The following is a 26,500-nucleotide window of genomic DNA, read 5'->3' on the forward strand; positions in this document are numbered from 1 at the left end:
TCGCTTGAGTTGGGTCCCTTCATAACCTCAGGCAGCACAGATTAGAATATTCACTTTGTCCTTTGCATTATTTATTCCTAGCTGAATACCATTAGCATAACCAGCCACCTTGCTCTGTCTCCTAAGAGTTACCTGTTTGAGAGCAAGGTTTGAAATGTGGGAAGCCGTCTGATGCAGTGAAACACAACACAAGAAAAAGAGAACCAGAAGGGCTGGCTCCCCTGAGAGATCAAGAAATATGCTATTTTAAAACAAAACAAAACACAACCCCCCCAAAAAAAAAAACCAAATAAGAAACATTTCCTTTAGAACAAGGCCTAGATTTAGATGATAGCTCATACTGGTCTCTCTGAAAGAGGCTATTAGTGTCAGATTTGCCATGAAATATTAGAACCCTTTGGGAGGGGACAGGCTCCTGTTAGCGATTCTCAGTCCTGCAAGAATTAGGTACCTTGTGATAGTGTAGCAGAGCTTAGGTGAGTTACAGCAGCTGACTGCTGCATTTACCATTTTTGAGGAGTTTTGTCTCAGTGAAGCCTCAGTAAAGTTCTCTGAAGATGTCATGGCTGACCTAATTAGGATACAAGTTTTTCCAGCTTCCTGACCAAGTTTGGAAGGGTAAAATTAGAAGGAGAGATAGGTAGAAAGATGCTTATTCTGATGTAGCGGGCAGTTCATGTGAACTGTGCTTAAAAACAGGGAATCATAAGCCTGTTAGAAAAATCAGGTCAGTTTAAAATTAATGCATTCCTCTTCCGTCTGTTCTCAACAAGAAACTGCTTTTCTATAAGGATTCTCCATCTGGGAGTCAAGTGAGACATTCTTTCCCTTCTTGGCATGGCCCACATTTAAACAAATACCTTTACAAAGGTAAAATGAAATTAGAAAGAGGTGTTCCCTTTTGGTAGGGTCAAATAAAGTTAACTCTGGTTCTTTCTTGTGACAAGATGACCAACGGATTTCTCAGGAACACGATAACAAAAACAGACATGTAAGACGTGAGACTTACTTTTTTTTTTTCTCTTCTTGTCCACAGCACGTTTGCCTGTGCTGGAGTAGGCCAGTGTAGGGTAGCTGCCTGATGGCAGAGGCAAGGAAGGGAAGCAGCAGGTCAGAGTGCTTCTTGCTCACCTCTTAAGTCTTTGTAGAGGATGTAAAAAGAGCTTCTGCCTGCCTGGCTTCTTTTCTGGAAGAACAGTTTTCATTTGGTCCATCTGAGTTAAAAATCACAGGGAACATGTCAGTTCTTAACCAGATGTGTATGGGTTTTTAGTTTGCACAGCCCCTCCTGCAGTTCAGACTTTCCAAAACCGCTTGCACAATATTTTTTGCAGTTATTTCAGCTCAGTCTCACGCCTTCACAGCATACTGCTTGTTTTGAAGAAGCACACATTTTCCTTCGTTTTATACCCCAAGAAACTTTCTAACACTGTAGGATTGCATGGAGGTTGCAAAAGGATTCCTCCGAGTTGAAGTGCTTAGAATTATGATTGGGTTTTCTTAAGAAAAGGCTTTGCCTCTTGCTTTTAGTCTTTCAGCAAACGAAGACTCCCAATGCAGTCTGACATCCTGTTGCATACCTCCTTACCCAGACTTCAGTTAGTCTTTGGCTTGCAGGCAGTGATGTAAAAACATAGCCGTTCTTTCATGCTAGCTTTTCATTAGCACCATCTTTGTTGTTATTTTCAATTCTTCTTTTGCACTTCCTGTAAACAGATTTTGCACTATATGAATTTCTGCAGTGCAGTATGCTAGACAATACACAAATGAAGGTCTTTGTCCAGTTGCAGTTAGCCTGCCAGTTGGACCTATACACTGCTTTGTATAGGGGCATGAAATTCATTCCCCACTTTAACTGCTAAGGTCTAAATTAAAGTTACTTCAGCAGCGGAGTGTCAACAAGCAGTGGTTTATGGAAGAGAGATCTTTAAATTCATGCACTAAGTAAATGTACTCCATATTCTGAGACATCCTTTTTGTATAGCATCTTGATAGTGTGAAATATATTGGAATGAGAATCAACGCTGACATTGCTATGCAGAGAAATCTCAACAGGTGTATGATATGGGTCAAAAAATCTTATTATATACAGACTGAGAGTTCTCTTCTTCATCTGAAATTAAAGCCGATGGTGGGATTAATTCTCTGTAGATGCAGTTCAGGAATTTCCTAATAATTTTGTTGTTTCTGTATCTATGTCAGATCAACCCATGGTTTAATGGCTGTAAGGATTAACCCGGTTTTACTTTCTTACCAGATTGCCTTTCAGCATTTCTGTACTTCTACTGCTACAGCTAGGGCCCTAAGTTCTTTATGCCTTTATTTTTCTTTTTTTTTCAAAGATGAGGGAAAACGCTTGATTTGAAATACAATAGTTTCCAGAATAAAAAAGTCCTGATGCTGTATTGCTGTTACCATTGTTTCCATTTTTTTTTCTGGGCGACTGCTATAGACTCATTATTTTTAACTTTCTGTGTACTTACAAATGTTTCCCATAATTCCCAAAAGATGATGGAACTGTTTTGGCTTTTATCTGTCAGCAGCTTCTGGCAGTACTTTTATGTAAATCTTCCAGATCTAAACAACTTGACTTCTTGAGCACAGGAATACACACTATCTTTTTCTTGCAGTAGTGAAGAGCTTATTCTTTTCCTCTAGATTGCTTGCCTGTGGATAGTTTGAGGGGCATTTGTTGGCATTTTTTCCCCCATTACTTTCTCCACAGCAAAAAGGTGGCAAAACAAAGCATTCTTTCAGAGCAAGACAACACGCTGTCCTGAATTTTTATGTATTATGATTATTGAATAAAAAGAGAATGTTTTGAAATACGATTCTTAAGCAGAGTTATTATCACAAACTAGTGATGGCCTTGCATAGCAAACAACTTCATAGTACCAAAAAAAGGGAAACAGCAGTAAGGAAGAGGGATCCTTTATGGGTGGGATGGGTCATTCCAGAGAGAGTTCCAGCATCCCCACTGTGTCACAGTGTGACATGGACATTCACTAATGTCCATCCAGCAGTCCTGTCTCATTTACAAAGAGCAGATGCTGCTGGAGCACCATTACTAACCATCACCATGGTTATGTGCAAAGGGAATTGAGGCTAGTAATCTTGGTAGGTTAGTGCCATATTCAGGACAAAATACATGTCACTGCTTTTGAGATAAAAACGTTTTCAGCATGGCAGCTCACTTTATCTGTGAAGTTTTACCTGATGGAGGTCATTGAAATCATCTCACCATGACTCTCTGCTGGCTTGCCAGAACCAAAATTTTCAAGTACCTCTTGAGATGGACCTCAGCATTCCTTCCCTTAAAAGACAGGCAGCTGTCTCTCTCTTAACGTGACGAAGGTTTCCAGGAACAACAAAGTATGTATTTCCTTCCCCACTTGCTAGTAAGAACTTGAGAACAAGTTGTGGAGCAAAGTACTCTTGCATGGGAAGTGAAGTTGGGATGAGATAATAGAAAATTCGGGTTTGAAGAGGAAAGTAAACAGGAGAATATGAGCCTACTGGACGACCATGTGTCCTTGTACAATCTGGATAATGTTCCAGGTAATAAATACCTCAACTCTTCAGCAGGGTTCGGTCCCTTGAGAGCATTAGGCTTTGTGTGCTGAAATGGGCAGAACAATTTCATGGGAAAAATGCTATGTCATTATGTGGAAAGAGACAAAAGCAAGAACTGAAACTGCACATGCAGCCTTAGTTCTTTGTTGTCTTAAGTTTTGAGTGCTTGACCTTGTGGTCTTCATGCTCTTTTAATGTAGGGGTTTTTATGTGTCTGTGTAGTGTATCAGGCATCAGACAAAGGGAGCTTTGCTGCTGTTTCTTTGTAGTGTGACTCTAGTAAAATGCCATGTAAATATATTAACTTACATATGGTATCCTTAAAATAAATAACTCTTTCCCTAGAGTTTCACTGTTTCTTTTTTTTTTTTTAAGAAAAAAAAAAGATGCATAGTGAGGAATTTAGTAGAGTGTCATGGCTTTAATGTCCTTGGGAAAGATGAGGTAGAGTTTGTGGGAAGGCAGCTGGCATCAATTCTAAGAGATCGCTTAGTTAATCATAAGACCAGTAAGGGAGGTTTTGTTTGTAGAGAACTATCACAAGTTTGTTCCGATTCTGATAAGGGCTTCTAGGTACTACTACTGCAATCTGGATTTTTAATGACAACAATAACCCTGGAGGTTGCACTGGGAACCTGATAAGTAGGTCTCAAGATGCAGCTGCCAGTGGAACATGCTGTTTGTCCTCACACCTGCACTATTCACACTAGACTTGAATATTCAGTGTAATGTATTTTCCTTCTTTATATCGTGTATCATGTCAAACCACTGCCAGAAGCTGGAATGGCAAGTTTTTCATTGCCAGCTAGTATCTCTGAGAAGAATTGGGCAGAATTATTCAAATTCTTACAGAGCTCAGCTCCTTTTCAGCTGTGGAGCAGCAATCTTGGAGGAGGAGAAGGGAATATAAAAAGCCTCAGTCATGGACAAGGCAGTGTTTTGCTCTTCACTGGGTCCAGCTTCTTGGTAGACCCTGTCCTGTCCTGTCCTGTCCCTCCCTTACTGTCACCTCAGTCATCATCTGCTTGCTTGTGAGGATGCAGTACCTTGGTACCCACACCACATTTTACCTCTCATCTGCTAATATCTCTCTGACTGAAAACTGCTGGAAGGGAACCTGCAGGCATCATCAACACACAAAAAATAGGTCTTAGCTTATTAGAATATTTTCTTTCTCTGTCCTCAGAATCATGCTCTGAGGACCATGCTGGCTCGTTCTGTTTAGAGACATGAACTTGCTCTTCCATTTAATGATGCTCTTAGGGACTCTGAGAACATTGCTACCTACTGTGCTCCTGCACATCATGCAGGGCTTGGGGTGATCTCTGAGAATAAGGGTTAAGAGGGAACAAATTACACATCAGTCTGCCACCCCTGACAAAAAGGTCGGAAGCCTCTAGCCGTGCCCTGTGCTCCAGACCATGGGAGGGAGGTGAGATGCACCTCTCCTGGAGACCTGCAGTATCGAAGCCCCAGTGCCAGCCTGCCTGGGGTTCAGCTCCAGCAATGTCTGTCCTGGGCCCCCTCTGTGTTCCTCTGCTCATTGAGTGCCCTCCTCTAGTTAGAAGCAGAAAGGCATCTTTTACTACATTTTTGCTTATTTCTTATTTTACGGTTCCTGCTTATCTTGCAGCTCTTTGAAAGAATAATTGAATAATCAGGTGGTTTTCCCATATCTTCCTTGATATTTGGGGTAGCTTTCTTTTGCAAAACCGTTTATGCGTTATGTATCGCATTATAATGCAGTGTACTGCATGCCAGAATATTGCACTTAGTTAATATTTTTTTTCATAAGCCTTGCATTTTTTTCTCAGAATGGGGCTGCTCGTTTCTCTAACTATGTTAATACTAATTGTAAATAGTTGCAGCCATTTCAAACCCTAAATTCAGTTCTAGTTTGAAAAGGAGTGTTGCAAAAGTTCACCCATAGAGGGAAGCAGAATACTGTCTTTACAACAGTCTTAACTACAGGCTGCTTTTTAAAAATTATCTGTGCTTCAGTTGAAACCAACAAAGAACATCTGTTGTCTTATTTATAGCTCCTATTTCTAAGAAGTATATTCTGTAGCAGATGAGAAAAGTGCCTGACAGCTCATAATTCATACAGTTACTGAGGTTTAATCTGATAGAATATTATGTACAGAATTCCCTCCCAGTACAGACAGTATCACTTCCCTTTCAACAGATGATAGAAATAGGGCTTTATGAAACATTAAATTAATAAGTGTGAAACATGATTAGCAGTCACTATTAAAAGTATTAAACTATTATAAAGGAATATAGTACTCTACACTATGTTGCTTGGTGGTTTTATTTTTCTGCTTATTTGTGCACCTAAGCTTTCCTCAAGCCAGACACCATAATCTTTTTTTCCTTTCTCTGTGCACTTTCATTTTGTTTTGTCTTAGAGGAATTCTTTGTTAATTAAGGCAGCAGCTTTGTGACTAGCATTCATTTTTGTGTCAGAGAAGGGTAAAGACACCCTAGATTTCTTTCAGGAGAATTGGTACGTTATGAAGTATGACTTTCTGTGTCTAGCTTTGTTCTATCTAGTTCTGCCATCTATTGTTTATAGATTATTTTCTTGCACTAATCTGTTTGCCTGGGCTTGTTTCCTTTCTCTTCCCATAGTTGCCCCATGTTCTTCTGAGCCCTGAGAGTGCAGCTGGTGGAACTTTATAAATGGGGATGAAGAGAGGAATTAGTTCTCTTGGCCCCCAAACTTCCTGCATAATCACCAGGCAAATGATATTTTATCAGTCGGATCATTGCTTGCATGTATGTGCTGATAACCCTGGAAAATATCTAGGCAAAGTATTTGACTTGTGTCACTTACAGCATTGATTTATACAGCTAACAGTGTCTTTTTTGACATATTATGTATAGCCAGGATAAAATGAAGTAACAGTTTGGTTTTATTCTGACCCTCCTAGATTCAGTGGGGTGGACTATAAATGGCCTGGTCATAATATACATATATTTGTCCTCCTGGAAAAATGACTACCTGGCCTTATTCTCTTAAATGCCACATATATTATAACAAGTGTGTACATTTTTCTAGAGAAGTCAGTTTGAAATGCCCTTTTTCAGGTTTATAACTGGTATTGTCAGTACCTACCTCACACAGAGAGTTCTGGAAATGCTGGCTGTGTGTTTTGGGTGGTACAGTGTGACTGACTGGAGTTCAGAAAGTCAGGCTGGTGAGAACTCCTGCAGTTGTCATCCTTTGGAATAAGCCCCTTGGAGAAGTTCTTGTCACTCTGTATTACTGTAGGATCACAGCATAAATATGGATGTTTAAAAAAACTATTTGAAGTCTAGAAGGATATTGACAGAGTACTATTTATCTGTGAGGGTTAAATGTTGTCATTGAGATGTCGTAGGAACGGTGTTCTGCTTTATTCAGGTGTTTCTTCGCTGAAGACGAAGGAAAAGAGGAGTGACAGCTGATGTGATAAACTTTTTTCAATACAGATCTGTATTTCCTTCTGTGGCCAAAATATTCAGCAAACCTTTAACAGAGAAATCTGAATGAAGTTGTCATTTTGTCCTCTAGTTCATTCCCAACATCTACTGTCTGATGGAAGCAGTAGACTGTTCTGGCTGCATAGTATTGAAGGATTTTAGAATCGGCAGTATCCGTCCAGTTTCCCAGTTGTATTCCAGTCACACTAAGATTACCAGTAAGCATCATTTCCCTATTCCTTTTCAGAGCTCTGGGGTCATTCATATTGCAATAAATCTTGACTCGCAGACATTTTTCTGCCTCCATAAAAATAAGCTTCTTGTGAGCCCAAAGGCTGATAGTGTTGGTGCACCAGACCATTCCTTTTTCTAGTGCTAGGATAGTCTTCACCTCTCTTCATTTCTCCTGATCTAGTCTCCTTTGGCTGCCAAGGCTTCTATGGTATTCTGAGTCTGCAGTCTGCCTTATTGACGACATCTGATAAAAATAAAAGACAAGTAATAGTAGACAGACTTATTAAGCCACTTGTAATGATGTGTCAAATTCGCTGAAGCTGAAATCTCTTTCATATTTTACCATGAATAGTGTTGTCTTTTAAAATCTTTCTAATGAGACAGTACTGCAGAAGGTGGTTGAGCCCTGAACGGCTCTTCCTCATGCTGTTTTCAGTGATGCTTTCAGCCCCTAGAAGAATTTAACTATAGCCAAACTAAATCTACTAAGGTCAGTAGGGTCTAAGGAGAGGCATTTTTCTCTTCCAACAGTTGCAGCTGAATTTACTATCTATTGCAGCCCTTGATTTATCTGAGACACACAGTGCCATCACCTTCTTTGTCTTTGCTCTCACTTTCTTGTCTTTCATCCTTGCCCAGTGAAAACCTTTTCCTAGTAGCAGTTGGGCAGTTCTGAACGCTCTACTTGCCTGTTCTTTTGTTAAATGCCATTAGATTCCCAGAAATTACAAATGCCAAGACAAGATTATGGTCCTTTCTCTCTGGTATTTATTTGTAATACCAGAGTCATCTTTTTCTGTTCCATCTGGCATTGAACCCAACACATAGATCTCTATGGAAACTTAGAATAATAAAATCGTTTAGGTTGAAAGAGACCTTTAAGATCAAGTACAACTGTTAACCTAGCACTGACAAGTTACCACTCAATCATGCCCCTCAGCACTACATCTCTTTTAAATACTTCCAGGGGTGGAAGTACTTCCAGTACTTCCCTGAGCAGCCTGTTCCAATGCTTGACAACCCTGTTGGTGAGGAAATTTTTCCTTATATCCAATCTAAACCACCCCTGGTGCAAGTCGAGGCCGTTTCCTCTTATCCTATTGCTTGCTTCCTAATGTTCCATAGGGTTTAGGATTTTTTTAATCTTTCACACTGTTCTGCTGAAAGTTTCTGCAGGAACTTGCTGCTTTGTAAGACTATAAAGAGACGTATAATGGACCCTGAAATGTCCTTTCACTAAAAGTGAAGAGTTTTGTGTCAGTAAGAGTCGTTGCCCTCTCCGACGGGTTGTGGGGCTGGTGTGGCCTTTCTTCCCAGCTGATGAAAGCAGGTGCTGAGGGGGCCGCAATGGCTGAGGCTCTGCTTCTGGACCCGCTGCCACTGCAGGGCCCTGAGAAGCATCAGGCCAAGCCATCACCCATGCAGGGGCACCTCTGGGTGCCTTCCAGTGTTAGAGGATCTGAACTCACGTCTCCACAGGCATGGCTGTTGGTGTGTTTTCAGCACTCGGTCTGCTGAAGCACTGCTGTCTCTGGTCTAGGGGTCGCTAGCAGTCAGCACACAGGAGTGCACGGGACTGCCTCAGTTCCTACCACTGCCTTGAAGGCTGTGCAGGAATACCAAAACGCACTCCTTTCCAGTGCGTCTTCACTTGAATTTGACATCATACACTGACAAGTCATTAAATTCAGCCATTATGGATGCTGATTGAAATTCAGATTCTGTTTCAAGGAAGATGGGTGGTAATGGTGGAACATTTTTTGAATTCCATTTCCCATACCTAGTAGAGTTCATAACTGCTGAAATAACAGCATTTCACTCAAGGAAGTAAGCTCCTGATGGTGCCACTGGCAAAAGTATTTTAGGTGCTCCATCAGCCACTGTTTCTCCATAGATTGCTGGCTAATCTTTCTGGAGGCATTATTACAACTTGCATTTCTTCTTCTGTGTTAATTTATATGCTTATGTTTATTATAGTTAATTTCAGTGCTGGTGAAACCATTCACGTTTGGACTTTCAAACAAGGATATGTGGAAGTCTACGGATACATAATTCTCTACGTTAGGGGATACAGTTACATGCATAAAGGGCATATCTGCATGCACATAAGCCAGTTATGATTATCTTCAGACCCAAGTTTTCAAATATTATACTTTTATGTAGAGTTATATTGTCACAGAATGCAGTATGTGTGCACAAGCTTATATGCCATTTCTAAGAGAGAAGAACATGCATGGAGTAATCTTAACTGAAAGCTAAATTCAAATAATGTTATTATATAGTTCCTATAAAATATTTTGAAATTAAACTCTTTTGCATGGTGTGTATTGTTACATTTTAAGTAATAGTCTTTATATATATATATTCATTTTCATTCTTCTTTGAGCAGTAATGAAAGATTTGGCTCAGAAGCATCTGAAGCCAAATTCCAGCTTTAAGTTTCCACTTGTCGTTGCCAGGTGCTAACTCTAAAGTATATCTTTTTACTGAGAACCTTTCCAAAAGGTGCAGCTGTGTGCTGGTTTCATCTTGCACTTTGTAGCTGTGTTGGCAACCCTTGAACGTAAGGTATGCTCTCATCTCCCACGTTGCCATTGCCTTAGTCCAGGCCTGTCTGTATCAGGGAGAGGGAAGAGTTCACAGATTGGAGCAAACCCGGGCTTGTGGTTCATCTCATTGGTTCTCACTGTGGCAAGGTAAAAATAGAGCTAGTGGAAAATCCAGCTTTTATCATGTGTCATGAGAAACTTCCTTACTATCTGGAGACCTGCTACCAGACTTGTGACTAGAAAGAAGACACAAAAACTGTATGACAGCTTTCAGAACCTTAATATTTTGGAGACTGTGGAATTTTTAAAAAGTTACAGGAATTTTGGGGAAAAATGATTGCTTTAAGTGAAAAACTGATACTGGATTGTAGCAAAGGGATCTATAAAGTTACTCAGATTCTTACAAGTGGATTTCGTTCTCCGAAACTCTGTGCTGTGCTACAGCATGCTTCAAAGCAAAAGACACTTTTGAAATCAGGTACTAAATGCAGGTTGCATGGGAGCTTTTGTTCACTTCTCTTTTACTAAAACTGACTTATCTCAAAAGTTTTCCTTTCCCTCTCCAGATCTTAATATGCATGTTGAGTTTTCTTCTGGAACACCTAACCTAGAAGCAAGACTTCTTTAAGGATAACTTGTATTCTGGCTCTGGGAGTCAAACTGGTTTTTTCCAAAATTAGGTGCACTTTTCTTCAATTTAGCCTCGGCCATTTCCTTGCAGATTTTGAAATTGAAGGGCACTGTTTCCAAATTGGTCTATCTTCTGTGTAAATGTTATAAACTGTCTTCGGTTCTATAAGTACCGTTAAGTCTTTCTGACAGGTATGTGTTTCGTGAGGCCTTCTGCTCTTAAATGAACATAATTTTCTATCTTGTGCAAAAGTTGGGGAGTTTAAAGTACAGGTCGGTATGATGCTATGAGTTAATTGTATTGGAGATGGTGCAATGAGTAGGAAATCCTAGAACAGGTGAGAAGTTAAGTGATTTTAATTTGTTAATGCCATTTCTTACATGCTGATAAAGTGAAAGCTTTTTTCAATGTTGCTGAGCGCTATAGCTGTATGACTTAGATGTATTCTTCTGTCATTACTGCATTGAAGATAACTGCTCGTTTTGTACCTTCCATTGTGTATGTGTATGTGTTTGCTTGTGTTTTTGCTGTAGAGCTTATACTCACCAGGTGTGTATGTAGTATTAAAAGAGAGGTGAAGAGGTGAATACCCAAGTTTGCAGTCAAACACACAAGTATTTTACAGTTTATGTATTAATGGAATAGATTGTCATTATTTTAAAGGCTCTCTTCATATCTAAGAGATGTTCAGCAATGTTTTTGTAGATAGAAAATTCCAGTTTTGGAGAAAAGAAATGGGATATAGGGGGGAAGAGACATCAGAAATCCTCAGAACTCACAAAATTTTCCTGTTTTTCCAATTGCATATTTTAGGGTAGCAGAGGAGTGTTGGAAATCTTTCCTTTTAACCAATTTGACATTTGCTTTACATACATATATTCTGTAGACATATTATAGATTTTTGTATAAATATAAAGGTATATGTGTAGCTTCCAAAAGCCTTTCACTTTCACTTAGAATGTTGTTGATCCAAGAATAGCATACAACAAAGAGATTCAGTAGGAAATTATGATACAAACCTAGTTTATAAGCTAAGGTCCTGCTTAAAGTGCAAATGAAAAGCACAGAGCGTCAGGTAGGTTCAGAAAGAGGCACTTTCGGTTTAGGTCATCTGGGTAAGGTCTACATCCACCCCATTTCCATGTCCCATGTAAACAAACAGTTTTCTGTAGTGTCTTTCTTCACCCTGGAAGAGCTTCTTCCCATGAACTGTAAGTCTTCCCGTGACAGCGGGTTCTCCTTTTTGCTTTGCTTGGACTCCATCCCTCATGTAGAAAATCTAAATCTAGGGGAAAGTATTTTTCTAAATGCACCTTGTTTATAGGTATTCGGAGTGTATCTCTTGTCATCATTTCAAGGCACAGTTTGGTTAATGCAAGAAAACGTAGTTCTCTCTGCTGCTCAGTAGCCTGGATGGACCATTCCTGAACTGCCAAGCTGTCACCTGAAAAGTTTCAAGTGTCTGTCAGATTTGACTTCCATCCTCTGTCTCTGTTTTTGCTGCTTTGTCTCTCCTTTCTTTCCTCAGTTTCAGTTTAGGCTGATGACTGTTAGCTGCATGCTGCCTCCAGCTGGAATTGTGAGATGGGCATCTTTGTTCAGAGATGATGCAATTTCATTGCTGTTATGCAAGGAGGAGAAAGGTACTCAATGTAACTAGCTACCTAAGGGAGCAGAAAGTTAATTTCATAAGTAAAAATATGTAAACTCTGTCCTTAAAACCTGTTCTTTCTTTGCTACCGTATACAGGATGCATTTTATGCCCTTAGCATTCTGTGAGTCTATTAGTATCTCATAACTGGAGTATTTTCGTAGCATACCCTTTGATGTGACTCTGACCTATCTTTAATTTATGCTTTCAGTGGGTTTGCCCTCATCATAAGATAGATTCATAGTTTGGGGTTGAAAGGACCTATTTGATCTGAATATTACAAATCAAATCATCTGTATGTTAGCATTTGTCAACAGAGGCTGCTTGGAGTGCAGCATCCTCCATTTGAGCCCAACTTGTGTTTGATAAAGCAGATATGATGTTAAGCTAAAAGAGGTGTTCCTGGTGGAACCTGAAACTGGTTTGTAGATGTGAAGAGATGAAAAGTCCATTCCACCCCTGAGTAGCTTGTTCTGCATTAGTAACTATACTTGGAGATCTGCTACACCTATATAACATGTGCTTTCTTTGAATTTAGCTTTTAATCAGTGTTACACTAGGTCAACTACCTGACAAAACTTTAGAGTTTATTATGTCTACTCATTTGCATTTTTCAGCTAACGAAGGTGCCACCAAGGAAGGAAGTAGTGTGTTTTTTAACACAACCTATCATCTAAAAAGCTATGCAGACAATCCTTAGTTACAGTGCTGCCTTTTATTGCTTTATCTTATGAGTCTAGTCTCAGACTTTCCTTTATTTTGCCCAGGACTGATAATGTAACTAGTGTGTGGTCATCTTACTTGTTCTTTCAGAGTGCAGATTGGGCATTAGAACTCTTGATCACCAGGAATTGCTCTGATTGTCCAGAAGTTATTAAAAAGTAACATCAGCAGGACAGAGACCTGATTAGGCAACTCTTTTGGGACTCCTGAATGCTTATTTTCTGGGCCCCCTAAGTTAAGCTGTTATGACTAACAGATATTTTTCTAATGTCCTTTTCAGTTATGAATGGATGATGGAAGTATTCCACCATTATGATACCATCCTTCTGCTTCTTTTGCAAGGGACGTCTCTCAGTGTCCCAGCATGCTCCACTTCCATTACTAGTTCATAAATAATTATTATTTTGTGTCTTTCATTTGCCTCCTCAAGTTTTCTGCATTTCCAGACTTCCGTACCTTCCTTGCTGTCTCACTGTTTTTAAGTTGTTTGTATTTTTAGAAAGTTGTATAATTGTTGCTTCCAATATAGGGTGAATTCTCAGCCAGAATTGTTTGCTTTCTCAGTTATGGTATATTTAACTATTTTGCTATCTCAAAGTTATTAATGAAATACTCTCTATTAATATTTTGCTGTTGCAGTTTTTTTCTTTTTCTCCTTCTACTTAGTTATCCTCAAAATTTTTTTCATTTTAAGTTTTCTAGAAATAGCGTGTGCACTTGTGTGCATGTATATATACATGCATGCAGGCACGTATGGGCATATGTGTTTTAAGAATTGCTCTCTATTTGTCCATGGTGAGTTTAATTGGGCAGAGATCACCATCACTTAGCAACTGGCAACTTTTACTTCAGTGATTAGGCTGTATTTATCAATTGCAATCCATCAAACTACACCAGATGTTTCTGGCAATAGTTCAGTAATATCTTTATGTAAACATTCTTGCTTTCCAAGAGTTAAAGGGGACCGCTCTAAAACTTATGAATTGCTCTTTTGGCAAAAACAGTGCATTTAGAGATAGATCATCCCTCACACCACAGAGCCAGAACATTCCTTTATACAGTATGTTCTCTCCACGAAGAAACTGGATTGCATGAAAACTGACTCCGTATAAAATCCCTATGCAGGTTTGTTTGAATCTGCAAAATGTCCCCTTCTGATTATACTGCTATTTATTCTTAACCAGTCATTGTAGAAAAGAAAATTCTTGCTTCAATAAAAATACACTGTTAATAGCATTATGCTTGAAAATTGAAAGCAAACAGAAGTTACTCTGCTTTTGTATGAGTGTGAAATACTCGTCTGTACTGCTATTTCAGGCCTTATAAGCCAATTTTACCCAGGGGATCAGCAACTCCCAGATGGTGATGTGTTTAGCTCCCTCATCTGGTGCACACTGGATGTAAATGTTTCAGACCAAAAGATTTTTTCTTTTTTTTCCTTGCATTGTACTTCTACCCATCCATAGACTGTAAACTTTTATTGTGTTTTCTTTTCCTAGGCAATATGAAGAGTGATTCTAAGAGTGACTGAGGTCCCTGAAAGAAAATGTTATAAAAATGCAATTGTCATCATTTTTATTCAGCTTTTTGATTACTTGTGGAGTGTTCACAGTTAGGCCTGTCAAGTGGAATGTTTGTTTTGTACTTAAAAATTAACTGGTCACATTATGTATCATGGCTTTCATAAACAGAAATTACATTCATCTGTAGCTTGGCTTAGTTTTCTTCTTTTTCTTTTACAGCTTTTTCACTTCCAGATCTTACGGAGCAGTTTTCACCTCCTGATGTTGCTCCTCCGATTCTTATCAAGATAGTGGAGACAATTGAAAAGAAAGGTAGGCTGAAGAACGATCTGTGAAGGTTTTTGTTACTTATGTGAGGCAAGACTGCAGAATCAGATCCAGAGTGGGCACCTCCCCTTTCTGGAGCTGCTAATGCATCACATTACTTGACGGATATGAAATAGTCTCATTTAAGGTTTGTTGCATTGGTTTCTGCTCAGCAGAGGGTACTTGGACTATAGGAGCAAAACCAAAGCTTACTTCAAATGACATTTAATAACAACTAATGTACATATTATTGAAAGGTAAAGGAGAAGCATTTGGTATTGTTTTCTTTTTTCTAACCAATAAGCACCTTAAGTCAGTTATGGAAATGCCATCATACACAGCCAAACAAGTAATATTTTGCCCTAAAGCAGAGAAAAAAAAAAGAGAATTAAATATGAAAAAGTTACAAGACCTGTTTTTATGCTTCAGGAGCCAATTCTTTATTGCTGCTGTATGCTGAGCCAGCCAGTGTTACTTTTATGGCTTTTTGCTCGCCTGCTTTCCCTTGTTGATGTCTGTCCATCCTTTTGAGGCTTTCCCCTTTCTTCTACTATGTCTTGCCTCTTCTGCTCGATTTCTCTCCTCCTGGCTCCTCCTCCTCCGTCACCTTTGTAGTCCTGGTGAGGTAAGGAACAGCTCAGTGCATATTGCTCGTTCAGTGGCCGTACAGCCGGGGAGCGAGAGTAAAAGTGGTATTCTGATCAGACTCCAGCTTCTGTCCTTGGGGCATAGGTTTTCACATACTTCTCTAACACTTTAAAAGAGCATTAGCTTTTCCTGAATTAGTAGGACCTTGCAAAGATCAATGAGAACGGCCAGTATTTATTGTTGGTTAAAAAACTACTGCTTCCAGGAGACACCACTGACACTATTAAATTGTCAGTGCTCTGCATGCCTGGTTATGATCTCTTTCCTTGTGTCTTCTCTATTTTCACTGAAGTAGGGAAGTTGTGAACCGTATCTTTCACATGAAAACACTGTATTGGTGTCTTTTATTCAGGTGGATTACCAGACACATTATGTGACATATACAGGCATTTGCTCTCACACCAGTGATGTGACACTAACCCTACATACACGGTGAGGTTATGGGCTCTATGGATAGGCAAAGATGACCTAAGGGATACCTGTCGCATAGAATGGGCTCTGTGCCTCTGTTGACTGCACAGGATGCCAAAAGTTAGGCATGCTTGTAACTTAGCAGTCTCAGTTAAATCTTTAAAGCTAGTGTCAGAAGTGTCAGAACTTTTGTCATGTCCCTGTTCCATACCTGTGGGGCGGCCTGACTGATTGCTCACTTCTTATCAGCCTGGAAGACATGGCATTCCCAGCTGGCATGGAGAGTGTAAAGGAAGATCTAGCTCCTGTATTCCTACTGCAAGCTGTTTTCTTCCCTGGGTTAGGTGAATCTGTTTCCTAGTCCTGGCCTTCTACAGTCAGCCTGTGGAGAGTCGTACAGAATATGTGGGACTGCTGGCATCTCTGATCTTCCTTGGCCAGCTCACTCTGCATACACAGCAGTTTGCATGTACAAAGAGATGTCTTACAGCCTTAAAAAGCAATCACATTCCGTAGTTTGGTAGGTGGATGGTGGTGGGAGAATGTTGCTAATTTATACTGTAAGTACTTATTTGAAGAAAACAGAAGTATCTTGTCTCATGGCAACAGTCACTAGAATATTAATGTATCCCATCGATTTTGTTTTGAAGGTCTGGAGTGCTCAACTTTGTATGGAACACAAGGGTCAAGCAGTCCAGCAGAATTAAGACAAATTCTTGAATGTGGTAAGTACAGTTCTCATCCTTAAAGCATCAGACAGATTTTGTGAACAGACTGTTCCTCTTTTCTTTGCTCCCCTATTCAGCTTATATGTATGAGCTGGTTCTGAATAATATAATATTAAGAAGACAAATACAAGTTTAAAAGGTTTCTAACTTTTACGCTTAATATGAAAGATATTTTTCACTTGTAAAAGTGAAACCTGTAAAGGTTGTCTTTTTTTCATGGCTCCACTGTGTGTTTTTTCCCAAGAATAATTATTTTAATCATATCTTGGTCACTTGCTTGTTCAAGGACTGAGAATCCAGCTGTACAGAGAAAAACAAGGTGTTTTGTGCAGAAGCAAGATAAAGATACACTATTCCTGTAAGGCTGCAGGTTATTATTTTGTAAACAAATGGCCATTTGTTTACATACGGTTCTGTCTGTGTGTGCGGTTTTTTTGGTCCAGTAGGTGAGGAGGCAATAGGTGCGCATTCCCTGCCTGCTACAGAGATGATGCTGGAAGGGAGAGAGCCAATTGGATTAATGTTGCTGCAGTAGGCTGTGTTCTCTGGTTTTGGACAGTGAAATGCAGCTACACCACTAACACCACATACCCATTTAGGTTTCCTGAAATATATTTCCTTCTCCTTTTTTTATTTCTACTTCAGGCCAGAATATACAGGCACGGCAACACTCGGTTGCAGTATGAGAGATGAGGAGCTATTGTAGGAGGAGTGCTTGACGATGCCTTTGCAAGCTGGGGTGCAACGTGGGGTGTGAGCTTCCACTTGCATAAAAGAGCACAAAAACAGAAGGGCTAGAAAATGAAACTGGTTACGTGCCATGTTGCCAAAGAGACAAAGGAAGCAAACTCAAACTGCGAATTAACTCTCTTCATTTTTGATAATTGCAAATATTAGCAAGATGAACAAGAGATGATACTATGAGCTGTCTGTTCCTTCAAATCAAAAGAGCATCCTGTCCTCTGCTGATTGTGGTGGGAGTGAAGAAGAATGTAAGTGCAAGCAGGGAGAAGAGATATGCACGTGGTGCTAGCAGCCCAAGCCATATTTTTAGTATTGAAATTATATTTTTAAGGCCAGATAAATGCAGATTTTATATGGCACCAATATGCCTGTATCTCTTAATTTATCTGAACCTCTTTTTAAGTTCTAAACTGAGGTGTACTTTTACGAAAGGTTCATCTATCTCCTGAGATCAAGAACTTGTGGTTTACATGTATTCTTATTTAAAAGGTAATTAGGTTTGAGAAAAGAAAAGAGGGCTTTAGTATCTTTCTGAGTAACAGTGTATCTTTCTGAGTTCTCTTTAAGATAGGATCAGAATCTTACAGGACCGAGCTGGTGCAGTGGTTGTCCAGATACATGGGTACAGACAGATCTTGTCTCCACCCACTCTCTTTGAATTAGCTGAGTGCTAATTCAGGGAGCAAAGTCAACTTTGGTCTCAAAGTTGTGGACTGCATTAGTGTGCTGTCCTGCTTATGGTTAAAATGTTCTCCATATTAATTGGATAACTGCCTGTTAGCTTCATCGCAGTGCTATCTAGCTCCAAAATCAAAGTCGACTTGCATCGGGCCAGCTTAGCAGATGGAAGAGTTTAGGTCTGTTTATGACATTACACCCAGGGGATTGCAAAGTGCCACAAGTTTATTCTTACTCATGTATTCATTATAACAATTTGGGATATACTTTAGAGAATGGGTCAACACTGAAAGAACCAGGATTTAACTTGGCTTATGAAATAAAAAACATCCTGTGAGCAAAGAAACTGATGAAAAGTATTTCTTGTTAATTTGTGGTTGGATTCTCTGCACATAATTGCTCTTGCAGAATTCATACCCACACTGCAAGTTTTTTATCATCTGAGCCATTCAAAATGTCTTTTTTCTCATGCAAATTCTTCAGTGTCTGATAAGATTTGAGCTAATACTGCAAGCTTTCCTTTCGGAAAAACAGAAAGAAGGTGAAGGAGCGCTAAGGTTCTCACTACCTCCTCTTGGCTGTCTTTGTTCACAGTACATGTAGACACACCACATATCTGATTCCTCTGCCTCCCTGTTGAATGTGGTTTAAACTGGCCAGATAGGTTCAGGAGTTATTTTACAGGGGACTTGGCTAGCCTAGACAGTTGGTCAGTATTAATACCTCTAAATTCTTGTACCAAATGTGGATCTTCCCACATTTGTAAACATTTAGGACGGACTTTACTGCACCAGAGTTTCATGTTTTAAGGTGAACTCTAATCTTGCCTGCACTAAGTAAGCATTTCTGTGTTTTCCTGTTTTTATTTTTGGTGCTGATATTCCTTGCTCCAGCACTAACAAGTAGTCCCTTATGTGACACTCCCAGTCATAACTATCCTGGAAGGGTATCAGGTTTTACAAGATAAATCCTGACAGCTGCATAAAACATCAAGCACCCAGTTCTGCACGTGCGTATTTGTTTCGACTTACTCACATAAATATTTACAGACTTGGAGCACCAAGTTGTTCATCAAACTTCCAGTCGTAATAGAAGTAGCTACCAGTAGAGAAGCTGCGTTTGCCCAAAACCTTGATTAATAATTACTTCTTACACAAAATATTTACAGGTAAAACAAAGACTTGTTAAAAATATTCTGACGTTCCATAACATTACCAACATGCAGCAAGTCACTACCGTTACTCAGAGTTCAACGCTGCACTGTATATGACAGAAGGCCACACACAGCTGTGGAAGCCGTTTGGCTCATCAGATGTCAAAGGCCTGGGCATGGTTGCTGAGCACTGTATGTTCTTCATCTCCAAAGATGCATCTTGGTGTCTTACATTCTTTCTTATGAGTTGTTCCCCGTACACCAGATATAAGTTAGCGGTTTTGGCTTGGTATAAATCCCTAATACCATGATCCTGAATATTTTTTCCAGTTTCTGATATCTAAAAAGTAAGTTGCTCTTTCCCTTTAGATACCTCTTCGTTGGATTTAGAGACATTTGATGTGCATACTTTATCAGATGCTCTCAAGAGGTATCTCCTGGACCTGCCAAATCCCATCATTCCAGCAGCTGTTTACAGTGACATGATTTCTGTAGCTCAAGGTATGATTATCACATTGTTTCAAATATCAGACAAAAAAGCTTTTATTAGGATTCTGGATATCTGGTGGTCCAACTGTCACCCACAGAACAGGGAAGATTCTGCACAACCTGGCAGTATCACAGAAAACATATATACCTTCACCAATTTTGAAGAAAGTTGTTTCAATTCAGATCTACAAATGCATTATTTAGTTACCTATGCAGGTGAATATAATGGAAAATATAAGGGATAGCACAGTTATCGTCATTTTAGTGAGTTGAGTGACTATAGAAAAACTGGGAGGAAAAACCAAGGACTTATCTGTATGTAGAAAGCTAATTTTTAACTTTTTATCAGTGCTGACAAAGTAAATGTATTAGAGGTCATGGTGTTCTGTGGTAGGTTGGGAGTTGCAGATTATGAAGTGAGAAATGCATGCATGTAAGATTCATCATCTACAGTGGTCATTTCAAAAAAGTACAGCTTATAGGCTTTCAGCACGTGGGCCAAGTATTCTGCTATATATCTCAGGACAGGATATTGTTACTGGTAACCTTCAAAGTTAGAACAGCACCTGTGAGACTTATCTAGAGCATCTCAGAATTACCCAATCATGTGTGACGCTAAACACAAGACAGACTTCTACCAGTACACTCTGAACACATTGTGGTTTTTACCAAAATGCGTATCTGTTTCCGTTTGACTTTTAAATACTTGTTCTATACTCTTCCCTGAGCATTTTACTCTTTTCAAAGGAAGAAAGAAGTCCTACGGCACTAGTGAAGGACAGAATTATTAATGTTTTTCTGTAAAATTGATGCTTCCAAAGGAGTCACGTATAGTTTCATTTTACATGTTCCTGTGCTGATATGAAGAGCCTTTTATCTCTTTGCTTGCAGAAGTGCAGAGCTCAGAGGAATATGCTCAGTTGCTGAAGAAACTCATCAGATCTCCAAATATACCTCCCCAGTATTGGCTCACACTCCAGTATTTGCTGAAACATTTCCTCAGAGTTTGTCAAGCCTCCAGCAAAAATCTTTTGAATGCAAGGTCTCTGGCTGAAATTTTCAGCCCTCTGCTTTTCAAATTCCAGATAGCAAGGTACGTGGGTCATCTTTATTATATTTTGTACTGTAGATATGGGTTGGTTATATACACAAGTAAGTTTAATGAATTAATTTTCTGACCTTACTTCTAATGTGGAGGGCATTGTAAATTTTGCTAATGTTTTTTGAATAATTCTAATGTATACTTTTGCATTTTTCCTAGTTCTTACTGCCTAATCCATCTCTTGCAGCTCTGATAATACTGAACACCACATAAAAATCCTAGAGGTTTTAATTACAAGTGAATGGAATGAGAGACAGCTGGTACCAGGTAAAAACTATTTTTACTTTTAAAAGTTATGTATTATTGTTTTCTTAAATATTAAAATTCAGCTAAAGGACAGTAAATGCTTGCTTTTTTTCTTTTTTAATCAAGCTTAATGCAAAAGTGCATAATTACAGAACTAAGTAGAAGTTGTTCATATGTTCTGTAGTGGTGTGCAACATTTGTTTTATAAGGAATTGTCTTTTTCATTAAAATCTTGTTTGTACCCATAGTTTGTACAGCCTTAGAACTTTAATCTATTTTTCAGTAAACTGTGAATAGGGATTTGTGAATTTTTAAGACCTATAAACCAATAGAATGATATCATACAGTGATGGGGGGGAAGGGGGGGTAAATTTTGGAGATTTCATTTTACTTTCACCTTACTCCCAAGCAAATTTTCTTAAAACTACAGTAATCCATAGAGATTATCGGAAGACAGTAAGATTTCCCCCTTTATTTACATGTATGTGTTTTTTAATCCACACACTCAAAAGGTTTATTTCTCAATATCAATAAACAATGCAGAAAATATTAAAATCCCATTCAGGAAAGTCAGATTACACTTGTGTTGATTATGTCAGTATCTAATTTAGTCAACAAACAGTAAAACGCACTTCTAATTTATGCAAAAATCCATGGGTTTAAATCAAATATTTGGTAGGAACAGGGCATAGTTGCTAACTATGTGCAAAGGAAATTGTTAACGCAGAAGGACTTTAGATGTTAGCTAATGTTAGCTAAAAATAATTCCTTTTATACCTTATTAATAGAGAATATCCGAACAAAGGATAGGGCAGACTGTAGCTTTCGTGCTTCTGTATTCAAAGTACAAGGTAAAGTTCATGGCAGTGGGATTTGTAGGGCTGCTTAAGATTTTGAAGAGCTAGAACACAGCAGCAGAAAAGCAGTAGCAGAAAAATGCTTTATTTCTGGTATTTTAGTTAGGCACATTGTATAATCCCCTTCATCAAAAAATGAAGATTCATTTAAAATGGCTAAGATTTTTGTTACTACTGCTTTGATTGCAAGGCTTTTCCAACCTTGCCAGCTCAATTAGTTAAGAACCTTTGCATGACATTTAGTCTACATATGTTTTGTTTCAGCTAGTTTATACCTATTTGGTTTTGTTTAATTTGTCAACATAGTTAAGCAGGCATTTTCAAAACCACTGTGTATATCCTTTATAATGCTTCATAACAACCACAAGAGTCCAAACTTTTAATGACTATTTGTCCTGTTTTACCAAGAATCAGCTAATTGTTAAAGGATTATTTTCTTTAGCACTTGTTACAAGACTTAAACAGCAAAATACATTATTGAATCTTCTAATATTCTAAAGGCATTTTCTAACAGGCATATCCAAACAGCATTTTTCTATATTAAATGTTTGAAAATGCTATTGATTATGTAAGTTTATATGGTTAGAGCCACTGATTTGGAGGTTACAAAGGTAGGGTCAGCAGTGAGAGTTAAGTTTCAAAGAGAGAGCTTCTTAAGTTGCACTTAATAGATCATTTGGTTGCATATCGTCCTGAGTTGCTTCATGTGAGAAAAGTATAAAAGTGAAAGGTGTTGATGTTAGAACTGCTAATAAAGACAAGGAGTCCAGTCATCTTGAGAGTATCATTAGGGCACTTGAAGAAATGTGGCTGTATCCATCAGATTTATAGGGTTTGACATGACATTAATAATTATAATCAAACATCTGGTTGTTCTTAACATTGCTTCTGCATTAATTAATATTTCATAATGCACCAGTTTATTTTGAGGGCCCTCCTGGGATTTTTCATATGATCTGTTCCAAAAATAAAACTTCTCTGTGAATTTCAAAGTCCATCCTGGGCAGTGGAATGGTTTTTAGTAGAACATTTGCACATCTATTAATATGCTGGAAAAAAACTCAGGCACAATTTTCAAGCTTTGTAGTCTCTGGTTATGTAGCCTCTGCTCTGTAAAGCGCTTGAATAGTTTTCAAAAGTTGAGTCTTAATAGAATGTTATGTAAGTTTACAGGATTAGGACTTGAGACGCTTTTCCACACCAAAATCATTCGGTGACCTGATCATCTGAAGTGCTTTGGTTTTATAGTTCTCATAAAAAACTCTAAGATGTATTTTTCAGAATTATCATCTTCAGGATTATTGCTTGTAGTAGCTTGATTTTCCATAAAAATTGTTTAGAGACATTGTAATAAAAGGAAGATTCCTAGAAAAGATAACTTATTTGTCATATAAGTGTTCTGAAAATGACAATCTATGATAGAATTTTAAAAGTGCAGAAGTTAAGAGGTTCTAAGGAGAAAGAATCTTACATGTTGAAAATAATGTAATGACAACTAAGCAATAATAGGGAAGCCGATGCTGCCAAGTTTCTTCTCTTTTTTACAAGCTAGTGATAGCTTCCTCAGCTTCTTTTCTTTCTATCATTCTCAAGCCTGGATGAAAACATTCCGTCTAAAACAAGCTGTGCATGAAGTTTTAGTGGCATGTTACATAGTACGTAGATACATGAAATGCAGTGTTGGAGGTAACTGATCTCAATAGGGAGGATATCTTTGCACAACTGTGGGGTTTTTTCTTATTGCATCACCCACTAATTATTCTGCTTGCCTCAAAGCCACAGAAAGTATGCAATTGGAACTTATATCTTAATATATCTTAAAATTAGTATCTTAAATTGGGCACCTTTGATTGGACATCTTATAGCTACAGTGATGCTTTGCACACCATAAAACAAAAAACAGGAGTTACTCCTAGGACATTACTTGTTTTTTTTTTCATCACAGAACAACTCTGGACTGATTTTTTAGTTCTTTTTCTCTGTCACAATGTTCAACAGTAAACTATGCATTTTAGTTTGTGTATTAGAATAGTGCTTAGCCCTCCACGAAAGTTAAAGTGAGTGCAGTTAAAATACCTGTTGTGCCTATGTGTGTAGTAGCTGGAGACAAAGTAATGTTGCTGGAGAAATAAGACTGGAGAAATGGTTGGTGTTCTGAATAATTGGTAACCGCATCCATTTTCTGATTCCTTTCTCATTCTTTGAGTTTATCAATAGGTGAGCCAAAAGATGGTGTTAGTGGGCAAGCTGGGTGATTTAGCATCCCGTTCTAACACCCCAACTTGATGAACAGCCATGCAGGCTTTAATTTAACGAGTAATGCTGATTTTACAGTCAGAAATGAAGTGCATGTCTCTAAAAATGCCATTCAAAGCAGCTGTATTAGAAGAAAATATCTTACTTGTAACAGATTATAGCTTACAGTGCTGCTTGTGTCTCACAGAATCTCACACATCGTACAGAGGTGTGAAGGCGTGTGTGCTTTTAGAGGTAAATATTGAAAAATAGGCTATATTTTTTTCAGTTGTTTTTTTTTTCAGTTCATTTTCAAGGCTCCTGGCTTTCCCGTCTGGAGGAGGCCTGCCCTGGAGGTGGGTCCCAGAGCTATCCATGGCAGCACGGTCGGTTTGGAGCTGTTAGCGAGGGAGGCAGGTTGTACAGAGGAAGGTGGGGCAGTGGGAGAGCTGGGGGTAATTTTCAGGGGGAACTCAGGGAGATGGGGGTCCTCTCGGGGTCGAGGGCTCTTAGGGAGCCTGGAGTGGCTTTGGGTGTGTGAGATTAAAGTGTGTCTTGTTGCAGGAAGGCGAAGAGGAAGGGGGAGGTGGTGGGAGAGCGAGGGGACACGGGCAGCTGGTGGCATTGCGGGCAGAGGGGCTGGTCAGGAGCAGAGGTGGGAAGGAGCTGATGTCCTGTACACACGAACTGAAGCCTCTCATGGCCTGTGCACTAACTCGAGCTGCTTTGTCTAGACTATCTATCCCGGTTTATTCCTGTTTCCCAGGCTTGTAAATAACATTGTAAATAATGGCTGAAGCTGTGAAATACCGCACTATTGAGCATGAAGAGGTAGGTTTTATTACTCACAGGGTCGTAGCTAAGAGTGAGTGAGGTCATGAGGCTGCCTTACACGTAACTGCTCACTTGCTGGGGAAGGGGTCCTGGCAGCCGAGATGCAGACAGCTTGTAGCTGCACAGAGTGCTAGCAAGTGTGGCAGCATAACAGCCCAGCCGGAGCAGGGGAGTGTAAAGGCCGGTCCCATTCCTCTTGGAATCAAACGCAAGGCTCCCCTGTGTTGCTGCAGTGGTCAGGCTCAGCCCACCGTCCTGTCGGTAGTGTCACAAACACCAGGGGACACAAACAAATATGTAGGAATGCTGCCCCTTGTCAGGACTTTTCTGCATCGTGTCAGGGGCTTGGCTGGACTGTCAGCAGCACCGAGCGTGGTTTGGAGCCTACAGAAGGCAGTCTGTCCCGGGGAGAGATAGTGTGCATCCGTGCCTTACCCGGCAGAGGGCTCCCCTTCTAAGCTAATAAAAATCAGGCTTTATACCTGATTTAACGGAGAGCAAAATGGTTTGTTAATCACCATACCTAGGAACGTTGAATTCTTGGTTTAGGATTTGACAGTAGTCTATGCTTTATGTTTCTCAATACCTAACTGAAAGTATTTGGTAAAACTGAAACAACATGTACAACATAATTAGAATTTTTTACAGATTGTTATATATGTGTGTGTGTGTGTATTTGTATGTAGGTATGTGTAACACACACATGCAAGCCTGTCAAACCTGGTCAGTCCTCTTCCTGCTTCAAAAATATTTTTTTAGGAAAAAAAAGCTTTATAGGTAGAAGAATACTGTAAGCTGTGAGTATGACTGCAAAAAATAGTAAGCTGCTTACTTTCTGCAAATTTGTAGATTCAATGGGCACCACTCAAGGTTTTGAAATTTAAGTAAAAGTTAAGGTAGGGCTTAGTTAAGAAACAGGTTACCATCTCCATTTGAAGTAGGCTGTACCTTTATGACAGTGCTCCTTTAAATTATATATAGAACTGACAATTGTTCAAGTAGGCAAAGGCTAAAACTAGGAAAGCAAGGTATTGTTATAGACGAAGCTCATCAATCAAATGTAAAACATCAAAAATGTACTGCAGATATTTGGGATTTCATTATGAGGTACAAGTGGGTTTGGTATTTTGTAGCATACAAGGACTTTGGTAGGTGGAGTCTTTGGTAGGTGAAAACTTTTCGATGCCATTTGACTGCCATGAGGAACACAAGCTGGTCTCAAGGAACACAGCTACTAGAAGTTCTCACTGTTTCCAATAAGTGGGAGGAAAATATTCATCCCATTTTTCTTCTTTCTCTGAATTAAATCTTGTGATCTGCTTCTCCTTTCACTTTGAATTTATTTCCTTGTAAATGTATAGCTGGCAAAGAAGTTAACCCCTGTAGGCGAAGGGGAGCAGGCTCTTCAGTTGCTGCTCTGTTCCTTTAGCAAGTCTGATGTCTACCAAACACTAAGGCAAGGAAAATATATTTGACCTAAACTGCTCCCTCTCTGTATAGTCCCTTTTCCTGACTGCCTGCCCAAGAAATGAACAATCCTGATGTACTGGAAAACACCATGGATACGGGCAGGTGGTTTTTTCTACTATTTTCAGTTTATAGGAAATGGTCAAAATGCCTCACAGTGTTATAGTAAGGGTCTTTAAGCAGCACCTGTATTTGTGATCCAGCATGAGTGTGTAGGAGGTGATGCTGTGCTTGCAAGCAGGCTATTTCGCTT

The 26,500-nt window shown here is 39.2% G+C and overlaps 1 protein-coding gene across 2 annotated transcripts in view; it reads left to right on the plus strand.

Annotated features, from left to right (window-relative positions):
• Positions 1-26,500, plus strand: part of PIK3R1 (phosphoinositide-3-kinase regulatory subunit 1) — a 55,260-nt gene that overhangs the window by 14,053 nt on the left and 14,707 nt on the right. The window contains exons 1-6 of one of the 2 annotated variants that reach the window (XM_074166670.1): positions 9,977-10,299; positions 14,569-14,661; positions 16,365-16,439; positions 19,387-19,518; positions 20,398-20,599; positions 20,796-20,875. In XM_074166670.1, the coding sequence (XP_074022771.1) occupies positions 10,155-10,299; positions 14,569-14,661; positions 16,365-16,439; positions 19,387-19,518; positions 20,398-20,599; positions 20,796-20,875 (727 nt within the window). In that variant the 5' untranslated portion in view covers positions 9,977-10,154. Of the gene's footprint in view, positions 1-9,976; positions 10,300-14,568; positions 14,662-16,364; positions 16,440-19,386; positions 19,519-20,397; positions 20,600-20,795; positions 20,876-26,500 lie in introns of those variants that run through there. The other variant, XM_074166669.1, reaches the window with a different exon arrangement.

This window comes from Numenius arquata, chromosome Z (assembly GCF_964106895.1).
Source record: "Numenius arquata chromosome Z, bNumArq3.hap1.1, whole genome shotgun sequence".
Taxonomy (NCBI): domain Eukaryota; kingdom Metazoa; phylum Chordata; class Aves; order Charadriiformes; family Scolopacidae; genus Numenius; species Numenius arquata.